The sequence below is a fragment of the Mytilus trossulus genome, chromosome 3, assembly GCF_036588685.1.
Source record: "Mytilus trossulus isolate FHL-02 chromosome 3, PNRI_Mtr1.1.1.hap1, whole genome shotgun sequence".
Lineage (NCBI taxonomy): Eukaryota > Metazoa > Mollusca > Bivalvia > Mytilida > Mytilidae > Mytilus > Mytilus trossulus.
This window is the reverse complement of record NC_086375.1, coordinates 61207173-61219480: the sequence shown is the minus strand read 5'-3', so window position 1 is coordinate 61219480 and position 12308 is coordinate 61207173. Positions and strand designations below refer to the sequence as shown.

Genomic DNA, 12308 nt, shown 5'->3' with positions numbered 1-12308 from the left:
AATCTTTTGTTGTTGTTTTTTTTTTTACCTCTTTTGTCTTTGTCATTATCTATTGTTGTTTGTACCCTTTTTAGTTCAACACGGTACTATATATGCCATTTGGAAGCCATGATGACTTTAACGCATGGTTATTTTACAAAAGTATTCCTATTATTTGAGCTATGCTACAAAAGTTAAGTGACTGACATTACTGTAGTTACCAGTACAAAAATTATCTGAATATAAAAGAAACCGCCGACTGGTTCCTTTTCCAAAGTTAAACTGTAATTTTGCGCTATTCTGTTAAAGTTCGTTTACATAAGCCAGCAGTTTGAAAGCTTTTTCAGTACCGAAAAGATGTTAAAATAAAAGAAAACACCTAAGTTTTGTCGGTCATCAGGACTGCCACTACACATATGATTGTCGGTCCTAGCTGATTTTTTAACGTCAGTACGATGGGGTTGGAGTTATTGAGAACTCTGATGTACACAGTTTATATTTCTTTTAGTATCTTTGTTTGGTACAGATTTAATTGTAACTTATAAATCTGATTCAGTATATTTGTACTTGTGCAATTCAAGGTTTATTGATACAATGTTCAGAGATCCAGATAAACTGTCAGCCTGTGTATTTGTTTGATTATGCAAAAAAATAACAGTTAAAAGGTTCGTCCATTTGTTTATGAGTGTTAAAAAAACAAATTAATACAAAATAAAACCCAATTATATGTCAAAATTGTGCATTTTAATCCCTTATAGTTGCTGTTAAGTGCTTTATTTACCCTAATTAATGATTTGTTGTCGAGTAATTTATCTAATTTTGTAATTTAGGAAACTGCTGTCATTCTAAAAATAGAGCTTCAAATTAGCTGATGAGGATCCCTGTTCGAATTTCTATATCAATTGCTCCTTATTTAAAGATAATATCTCTGGTAATCACTAGTTCTTAAAAGGTTTATATGTTTGAATTTATTACACTGTTTAAGAGTTTATCATTTAGGGAGTTAGATTAACTATTAAGAGTCAAGATTTTAGATAAAACAATGCATATTCTAGTGCATGTTCTATTCAGATTATTGAATCTATTTTTAACCAGTATCTGATCATTAGAATTTTGTAGTTCATATAAATTATGTTTACCAAAACCTTGTTTAAGATATATTGACTTTAAATATGATAGGCAAAGTGAAAATTGAATGTGTTTGCTTATTATGTTTTAAAAATGTTGTATATAAATATTCTAATATTCCTAGCAGGGAAAAGGTGTTAAGATACAAGATGTGATTTACTGTTTATTCATATTTTTTCTTGAAATAGATATAGGAAGATGTGGTGTGAGTGCCAATGAGACAACCCGTGGCGGATCCAGGGGGAGGGTTATTAGGGGTTGGAACCCCCCCCCCCCTTTTTTTTTTTAAATTCAATGCATTTGAATGGGGACATATATTTATTTTTTTTAACACTCAGTGAAATAAACAATATATCCTCTGTCAACAAAAATAACCAATCCATAGTACAAATGAATGTTACCACTGGGTAGATTAATGGTTATATATTGAGGTTCCCTATATTTATAGATTATCGTTGGTCATCTCAACAAAATTGATTTTCTCGCTTGAGCTGGTATGACAAAAGAGAGAAAAGCAATAGAGTTAAGATGACCAATGTTTGTCGCTATTTTACTGATAGCGACATTGTTAATTTCATTGACAACAGCACATGCACCCACAGTTTCTACGATAATTTTCATATCACTCTACTGTATTGAGAAAGGAAATTGTCAGTCAGTGAGATCAAAGGAAAATTTTGTAAAATAGCAATAATTGTGATTATCTCTCTTACACAATTTTATCCATCTAAAGATTTTAAAGATCCTATCAAAGTCTTGTTAAAGATTTCGCTGCCATAAAGACAACTTGTTCTTGCATTTCCTGTAACAGATATATCATTCAATGTAAAGCATTGATATTTTTAAATTTTTGAGAAATAATCATTTTACACATAATCATGATAATGATGCTGAGAAAAATATTGGAAGAATATCATACTGACAGAAAGAACATTATTGTCATCCGAAAGAGGGTTTTGTTTAGTTTTCAGGGACTTTTGTGTAAACAGTAGTAGTAAGCTTGTACTCTTTAGAATATACATGAAGCACCATTTGACATGCGGCTTTTTCCTTCATGACCCACTTGTGACCTTAACCTTAAGCCTCAAAGTCAAATTTTAAGATTTTTTTATAGCGTCATATTTTCCCACATATAACATTCAAAGGCTTGAAGATGGGGGCAAGGTTTAGTTCACTGAAACAGTTCTATAGGGCATTTGATAAAAGACTGTACTTTTACAGTGAAATAACACCGTTGAAGCGAAGCCTCTGTCTAATCAAGATTGATAAATTTTATTTCGTTATTCACATTTTAAAAGTGACTATATAATTAACTCAATTAGTTAATGTGATAATTTTCTATGGTGATAGTCTTGGAGTGGAACATTTTAATTGTCATATTGTCAGTCCCAGTTGGCCATTACGTTCATGACTACAACAAAGTTTTTGACGTAAGCAAATCAACATCTAATCTCATAGAGTATGCCATGTGCATCAAAATAAAAGGTACATTCACAACACATTATTATAAATGCCAATTTTTATAAACATTATCTAGTTATAAGATTGGCAATGAATCTAGATGATTAATTAAATATGTAAATTTATTCATGACAATGTAATTCTTTTCTCAATCATGTCTAATTAATTGTTATTGGCCAGTCTTTGCGACCTCATAGGCATACTAAGTCAATTGTTGACTTCGAAAAAGATTTACTTCTCACAAATAAATTGGATTTCTTGCCTCATAACTCTCGTCAAAACTTGTCAATTTTTTCAAAGAAGTAATCTTTGGTTTCTAATGACTCTATCTCTTTCTAATATTCCAACTGTGTAAATAGGAAGAAATTTGGTTGGCGAAGAACTTGATGTGTATTGGCCAGCACTTGAGAATAATTACAGAGGAATCTTACCGTTTTATTTAATCACGATGAAGCTTTATCGCAAGTTCTACTCTTTATGTCATTTTTATAACAAGGTTTCTTTCTGTGATTGAAAATTTTATGCAGTTTTTAAGGTTATTGCTTTTTTATAGCAAATATTGATGCCACAGATGAACATTTAAAAAATAGAAGACCAAATAACTTAAAAAGCACTTCAATATCTAATCTATTATGGGATTTATGTTTGATGTCTTCCACTAATATATTATTTATTGAGAGAATCAGAATTACATTTACCCACAGTATTGGGCTTAAAACAATACAATTTTATTGACAAATAGTTAAACGTTTTATTCTTTTCCTTTAAAAAAATTCCCAAACTTTATTGATCAAAATAATAATTTAAACCATTTAAGGTATTTATACAGATTTTATCAGATGTATTAGGTTCTTTGCAAAGAAAACTATGATATAATACATGATATTCTCTATACATATATTGCTGCTTTTGGAAATCTCTTAAGATTGTTTTTATTACTATAAAATTGAGAATGGAAATATCTAGTCCTTGCATTATGTTTTAAAGTCCCGATTCATCCATCTTGAAGTTCATCCTTTCATCTGTCCATCCTGTAAAAATGATAGTTCCCATCCAGATTCCACGCTCTCTAATCAGTTTATTGAAGATTTGGTAAAGGTAGTTTACCATGATGTTGTGGTCACATCAACTTGAAACAGTACTTCATTAGAATTTGAACTATTTAAAATGTATGCTGAGGTTAGAGGGTCTTTTACAAAGATTTTGTCATTTGCTGAACATTAGAACGTTAATTGTGCAAGCAGGCCATGGTGGCCCATTGGTAAATTTTCTTGTTTATCACAACATTAGAATTATGATACACAAATGTTACCAAAGATAAGTAGTAAAACTATAATTAATCATATATATGTGTCTCGAGATATATTATAATTGTGAAAAAAGAACTAAAAATTTGAATGTTTGAGAATGGGAGAGAAATTATTTTTAGTAAATAAATGTGAACCTGTTTGTTGTAACAGTCTGTGCCTACATGGGAATGCAGAACTAATATCAGTTTTGATTTTTTAATATCTTTAATTGTCGTCTTTGATTTTGTATGATCACAGAAAATAAGGTTACAAAATGTCAAAATTTTACACAATTTCATTATTTATCAAACTTTAGTGAGAACTTCAATCAGATAAAAGATAGAATTAATTCTTTCTTTGATAATTATGAGTATAATTGATACATTATTAATATTTACAGTCTCTTTATTATCAATGTTTCTTTTGAATATATCATTTCTTTGAGTATTTAAATACCATGCACAGTTTAACACGATTAATTCCTTAAGTTTACATATAATTTTAGCTTAAGAAATGAATTATTTAGTAGAATAACCTTCCATTTTCCCAGCAGATAATTATATGTTTATCATGTCAGTAATTATAGCATCAATTAAGCTTGTGGCCTTGCCATATTTTCCACCCCAGAAGTCTGCAGCTGCTACCAGGGTAAAATAACACCCATCTCTTCCCAAACATCTTTTTCTGATCACATTTAATGATTTTACTTCAGGACTTTTCAACAAAATAGACAAATCATTGTGCATGAGTTATCATTTGACAAATTGTACCATGATGGTGCGTTTGACTCGCTTGATTCTTTAATGAGGCATTGATATGTGTTAAAGATGTGATGCCCCAGGCCTACGACAGACAGAGCTTGTTAATTCAATAACTTACACCTGATTTGCTGTGTGGCCTTAGTATTATTTTTTCGCACAACCATTGAAACCCATTGAGTAAAAGTTTTTATTTAATCAAATGTTTTTGTCTTTGATTAACAACGTTTAAGACCTCCTTATTACTTTCCATATATCATCAACGAGGTTCTTACAGAATATGATCTAGTAGGTAGAAAGGCTATTGAACACTTTATTTTGTAAAGAAATAAATAAATTAACTCTTTTATTTCAGAAAAAAAGTATGATCATAAAACATTTTTACTTAGAGTTGTTTGTTTTTTGCCATTGAATAAATAAATGATTTGGGTTTTTTTTAACTAATATTTTTTGTAAATATTTGTAATTTTTAATTTTTAAAGGAGGTGGCTATGGTGGCGGTAATGGTGGTGCTCAAGGTTATGGAGGCGGAGGTGGTGGAGGCGGCTACAACAGTGGCAATAACAGAGGAGGAGGTCAAAGGTTAGTATTTACCCTATATTATTCAATGTTCATCAGTTATTGCACATAACATAGGTATTATATTTACAGGTAACAGAGGTCTTTGAAGCAAAAGGTGTAAAACTACCAAAACTTACAAAAAAATTGATATACAGAAAATAGAAAAAAATATACCAATCCACAAACTGCACATGGTCCTGTTCTTTTAAAAGAAAAAGAATTGAAATGAATAAAAGGTGGTTTTTTTTCATAAAGTACAAAAAAAATGGCATAATTTACATTTCTTCAAAATAATTAAGGAATGTCTGTAATATTTTTTCTGTCTATGAAAAAAATAACATAAAAAATTTGGTGCACACTGAATAACCGGCATAGCGGGTTATTTAACAATGTGCGCCACATTTTTTATGTTATTTTGAATAGACAGAAAAAAATATTACAGTTATTTCTTAAAATTTAATTCTAAATTCTATTTTAAACTGCAGAAAACCATGAAAAAATGTTGATGATGTCACAGTCACATGACTAAATTATGTCTATGGGCTGATCACAAAATTGTGTAAGCCAATCAGAAGACGTGTTACATTCAAAATTAAATTATTGATAAATATTGCCTAATTTCCTCTAGTTTTTGTTAAGGGTCCCAAACTTGTTTCTTGTTTTGCTACCAATTATAAGACTAATGTAGTAATATAACTATTTGTATAAGAAATAGTTCCAGATTACTTTCAACATTTATTATAGTTAACCATAACCAAACTCAAGCTATCAATATTTTGACTTATTTACAGCAATGGACCTGTATTGGAGAATATAAAATAATAAATGTTGTCATCTGCTTTGTCCACCCTATTTTCAAATTTTTATATGATTTATTGAAATAAAGTATAAATACATATGAATTTAATTCTAGCTAACTTACTCTTTACCATATTTCAGCCCCTTGACATTTAAAATTTCATTTAAATAGCAAGTTTTATAATTTGTCCTCCTGGTTTGGATGATTTCAAGTCATCATAGTTTTTTTATAATACATGTATTTTTTAAATCTAAAACTTCAAATCAGTCAGAAATATTTGCCACTGGACGTTAAGCAACCAACAATCAATCAATCAATCAAATCAGTCAGACAATATTTGAATATAATCTCTGCTACTTGGTAATTTTCCTATCTATTTGACCATATACATTTGTACTCCTATTTAATTTTTTAAGCAGTAATTAATTTCATGCAAATAACATGTCTCTCCTTTTTTTTTGGCAGCCTAACTTGAAGGTATAGATGAACTGTTATATAGTATAGTATATAATTCTTTAGAAATAATGCCTAAAAATTATTTAGATAATATATAAATTGTTTTAATTTATCAGCAATCCTTCATTCTGTTATACATGTATTATAATGTGTATATAATATTGTAATTACAGATCAGATTTAAGTTTTCTTCCGGCTACTTTTTAGTTAATCATTTCTTTTGACTCAAACAAAACTTAAAATGAAAATGTTTTCAGTGTAATATGTATAACCATTTAGCCAAACTAGAAACGCAAGAAAGAATTTTATAAAACAAAAAATATTGGAACAGGGAAATCATTACATTAAGTTTTAGGTTCAAATGAAGCAGATATTAATGGTAAAGAGATTATTATAGGTTTACGGTAGTTTTATACAGAAAAAAAATTACATTTGTTATCACACTGTAACGTTACCAAATAATTGTACATAAATTAAATAAAGGCTAACTATGTAAGGATGAACAAGTAAAAGTCATTTGGCCAAATCATAGTTGCTAGATATTGAATTTATTATCTAAAATTATGTAGATTGGTTTGGACAGTGTTATGGGTATCAAGAAATACTTCTTTATTCACAAATAAAAAATATACCAAAAAAAACTACAGAAGTTTTTCACTTAGAGACCTCTAGCTCTGTATATTTTATTAAAAAAAATCTCTTTTATCCTGCCCATTCTTTGATTTAAATGTATATTCCATAGTATATTAAGTAGGTAAATATTCAAATAATTAAATTTTCAAAGACAATTAATTTTCTTGTTTCATTGAGTAGTATATAAGTAGAAGTTTAAAGAAGTATGACCTTCAGAAAATTATTTGACAATAGGTATTAAATCTTTGATGATAGATTTTTCAATCATTTTTAAGTGAGATATTATGACAATTATTTGCTTTTTAAACTTAAAATTTTCATGAAAGAAATTAAGTAACACTATCAATGCAGTAGTTTCCAAAATTTAGAATTTTGTTATTCAAATATCGTTGTTTTTTCATTTGATACTTGCATATCTTTATGTTGCATATGGGAGGGTTTCATGTCAAAAATAATTTATTTTAGCCATTTTATTTGTACAATTTTGATAAAGATGTACTATTGACATCTTCCTTTTATTCATTGTCTATTTTGAAACATCTTATAATTTTGTGTCTTTCCATTAAATAGTAATGAAATTATTTAATTGTTGAGATTTAATATCTTTTTATGTCTTAAAATAGTTCTGTAGAAAAACTATTACTAATTTACTGATTGAACATCCCTGATAAAAAGCTGACAGATGTGCATGGAGCAAGTCTGATGTCAGTGGGGATGTTGAATCAAATCAGGGCCCTTCAAGTGCCTTCAAGTATCTTCCCCAGTATCACAGGATAGAACATTTAGACACTGATTCATCATAGCCAACCAAATGAAAACCTAGAAGACGATATTGGTCTAGTAAACGATCTCATTAGATGTAAGCCAAAGGAAATTAGAACACAGGACCCACAATGGACTCACAAAAACTTGTAGCAATTAATTTTGGAGTGGGGTTGTTGAGATTGATAGGATTGTTAAAGATAGAAGTCTGCACACCTGTGCCGCTATCAAAGAATTGCTCCCCGCTACTTTCAAATGTAACAAACAAAAAAATGAGGGTTTGAATAGAACTTGAACTTTGAATAGATATCATTGATGATTATTAATTGAGGTGTCATTTTTTCCTTTATTGGAAACAATACAAAAGTACTTGACGCATGCTGTATATACATTTGAACGTAAATTTCAATCTGTTTGATATCTTACTTCTGCACTAGTGTTTTACTCAGTAAATATCTCCTTACAATTATTGATCTGATTTAATAATATTGTACTCTAGTAAGATTTTTAAATTGACTACAGTGTTTTGTTAGGTATACTTGAGTTCTTAATTCTCTGACTGCAAGGTTTAATATTTTGATTATTTGCAGGATTTTTTCATTAAGATAGAAAAATATGTCAATCATGATGTCAAAGGTTACGTAAACTTCTGACTTACTCTTATCCCCTGTCATTGTTCTAATAGTACGGGAATTTATCTAAATACTTGACTTTCTGTACACACCAATTTATCATTTTATTTTTACTTTTTGTGATTTCTACTGACACTATCTGTGTGGTAGTAAAATGGCTAGAAGAAGTCATAGGTCACTTTAGTTTCTTGCTAGCATTGAAGGTTAGGTTTAGCATGATGGCTAAATAGAGTGGAGTTATTTTTATCTTTGTCCTTAATAATGATTTGAATTTTTGAGATTTTTATTTAGATAAGGTGGTAAATGAAATTTTGTAATAGATTTTGAGAAAAATACATGATTTCTTCATCAAGATTGAAATTGATAATTTTTCTGATGTGTGCACCAACCTATGCAGTCTATGCATATGGTTGTATTTTGTTAAACATCTTTTCTATCCCCTTGACGAAACATGTTGAAAGTTTCATTTTTAATTTGGTCTTCATGTACATTGTTAAAAACTATATTTTGTTCAATTTTTGCATTTACCAATTCATTTGTAATGAAAAATGATTTTCCAGATTTTTTTCATTTTTTTTGGTGGTGTGTTGAATAATGTGGGGGGGGGATAGACAAATAAGATGTCATCCTTAAAAATATCTGAAAATACTTTTAAAAAGTTAAGTAAGATTTAATAAGAGGATTAGAAACCATTGATCATAAGTTGAGCTTGAATTGATGCTCTTGGGATTTATTGGTCTCAAGTTATAATTCTTAATTATGCAGAAAATAAAGGAAAAAAATAAGAAGTTTGTTTTCTTTTGAACCAGTATTCTTGAGCAAAAATTTTTGTTTTTGCAATGCTACAGATATCAGAATGGATTTTCCTGGCCAGTATTCTTGATAATAGATCTGTGATTAGATTTATTCATATTATTTCTAGACGGGAACTTATATAGAACATAGACAGAAAATACAAAAAACTGGATGGAATCTAGAAATGTCTTACCTTGACCTAAGGAATATAAAATGTGTTTGAATTTTTCAGATATGGAAACCAAGGTAACCAAGGTTGGCAAGGCAACATGAAAAATCAAGGAAATGCATACAATAGAAATCAGCAACAAGGGGGATACGGAGGCTATCAAGGAGGAGGAGGAGGTTATAATCAAGGGGGAGGGAACTGGGGTGGCAATCAAGGAGGAGGTTATAATCAAGGGGGAGGTAATTATGGTGGCAATCAAGGAGGAGGCAATTGGAGTGGCAATCAACAGGGTGGCAGTAACTGGGGAGGCAACCAAAGAGGAGGTAACAGAAACCAACAGCAGCAAAGAGGAGGAGGAGGAGGAGGCAATTATAATAGTGTAAGTATATATTGTGATGCATATAAGAAACTATGTGTTTTGCATTGAACCTTTTAAATGAGTTGTGAGAAATTTGGGTTACCTTCATGCATAAATAATTGTACAAGTAAGTTTGCTAATTGTTTGATCAATATTCAGAAAAATCATGAATCTTTTTTTTTGCAAGTGATTTAACATTATGATTAAACCATACAAAGAATAATATTTCTCACATTTCTAAGGAATTGCAATTATTAGAATGATAGTATATACAATGGATATGTAAAACTATTTGGTTTGAATTTCTTTTTCCAAATATATATGATAAAAGTATGAACTATAAAAATTAGCTTTGATAAAGTTAAGAAGTTCAGCAAAGGCATAGCATTGCTAATTTCATTATATTCTTATAAAATATATCCCATTGTTATAAATGCTTTATTTATACTTGTAGAATAACAGAGGACAAGATAGATACAGACCATACTGATGTGATCATCTATTAAAAGAACAGAATATTGCATACATACATACATGAAAATACAAGAGAAATTATAAATTTCCTTTATTATATCATGATATGACATGTAATTTTGAATGTGAAAATTTTTTCTTGACATTTAGAGCATGAAAACAGACATAGAACATCTCAAACCAACAACAAGATATATAGTGGTTTAATTTGATTTGTCAAATCTTGTTTTGAGTTTGGTTATAATACAAAACAAATGTATTACAATGTATGTGAATTTCAAATTAGTGAATGATGTAACAATACCACACAGAATAGTAATATTTCTGGATTGCATTCAAAAGCATCACTTGATAAAGAACTGATTTAAAGTAAACACTTTAGATTTTTTTTTAATTTTGCAATTATTTATGTTTGATTTATCAACTTTAGTTTAAGAGAACAATACTGCTAAACTTAAAAAATAATTGCAAAGAAGAATTCATTTAATTAAAATATATTTTTAAAGTGTAAAGAAATGACTTTTGAATTTGATACCAAAAAACAAAAAGGTTTTGGAAGCACACATATTTTTTTAAATCCTAATATTAACACATAAGTTCAGAAAACATACCAATCATCAATTCATGTCTCAAAGTAATTATTTCTTTGATCTTTAGAAACAGTGATTACTGAAATTTGAATTGTATATATTTTGTATCATGTAACTTGATGATATTTTAATTAATTTATAAGATCAAAACCTTGTAAATATCATGATGAACAATTAAAATTATTACCATTATTCATAGTCTGGTGTTTTTTCTTTCATATGAAATAAAATTTTGTCTTGTTTCAAATTGTTTTAAATATTGAGTGGCTAACAACGTGTTGGGGCATATGGCAAAAAAAAATATAGGTAATATCATTTTATGCTAAAAATGATCTTATTTGCGCCAAAACTTATTTGCAACAATACTACTTCTGTGCCACTTCAGTTTGAAAACTATAGGTATCATTTGCCCCAATTAAAAATTCATCTAATTGCACCAATTTTATAAACTTATTTACATTTACTTAGATATATCAACTTAATGATTCCCTTCTCACCTCAGGCTAAGTTTACGGACTTGGATACAAAAAATATGCTGAATTAAAATGCTCACTCATATACAGTTAATACTGTTACATGTCTCTGTTCAACATTAAATTAAAGGCTGTTATTTATAACTTAAAATAGAAATATATTCCTTTCTGCTCACTTTTCTTCTCTCTAAGTTTTTTTTATCATTCTCTCTTGGATTACTCTTTTTTCTTTATAATAAGTTGCCTTACGAAATTTGTAATCCTCTACCACAATGATAGCTTTCCCTTTATCAAATTCTATTTTCTTTTAAACGATAAACATGTATTAGACATCTTTCCATGTAAAAAACTATTCTATAACTGAACAATTTATGTACATGTATTGGTGAGTTTTCTTAATTTTGATGTTTAGTTTAAATTTAAAGTGGATAGGTTAACGGTAACATGTTTGATATAGGCAAAAAAATATTCACGTTAATGTGGCGCAATTTGATTCTATTAATTGGTGCAATTAATACCATCCAAAAAATCGAGAGTGGTGCTACTGATACCTTTTCAAAACTGTAAGTGGGGCAAATTGAAGGACATATTACTGTGAAAGTACTTTCATTCATGGGGTACCAATTTTTGTGGTTTTCATGGATGATTTCGTGGATGAAATAAACAACGAAATAAAACTAAAATAACCATTGTTCAAATCAAGATATGAAATATTCCCATGTAGGTTTGAGAATATATTTGGTTTATTAGTGTTGTCACTACCATTTACACAGGTCAATGTTTACTTTGCAATTTCCTTCAATCCAGACTATTTGTAACCTTTGTTTCTAAAGGCTTCTGTAAAAGATTGACAGTATCCTTTGCAAAACATTTTGTTGTAAAAAGATGCATGATGGTGTGATATACATTCTAGCCAAACAGAATGTTGTCTGTTGGCTGCAATATGTAAATAAAGACAATGCAATAACCCATAGGTTCTCGTTTTACAGCT

At 29.1% G+C, this 12308-nt stretch overlaps 1 protein-coding gene across 2 annotated transcripts in view; it reads left to right on the top strand.

Annotated features, from left to right (window-relative positions):
- The window catches only part of LOC134712023 (5'-3' exoribonuclease 2-like), a 50158-nt gene extending 39116 nt beyond the window's left edge, over positions 1–11042 (top strand). For both annotated transcript variants that reach the window (XM_063573118.1, XM_063573117.1), the window contains exons 28-30: positions 5098–5197; positions 9486–9801; positions 10235–11042. In XM_063573118.1, the coding sequence (XP_063429188.1) occupies positions 5098–5197; positions 9486–9801; positions 10235–10270 (452 nt within the window). In that variant the 3' untranslated portion in view covers positions 10271–11042. The remainder of the gene's footprint in view (positions 1–5097; positions 5198–9485; positions 9802–10234) is intronic.
- The last annotated feature ends 1266 nt before the right edge of the window (positions 11043–12308 follow it).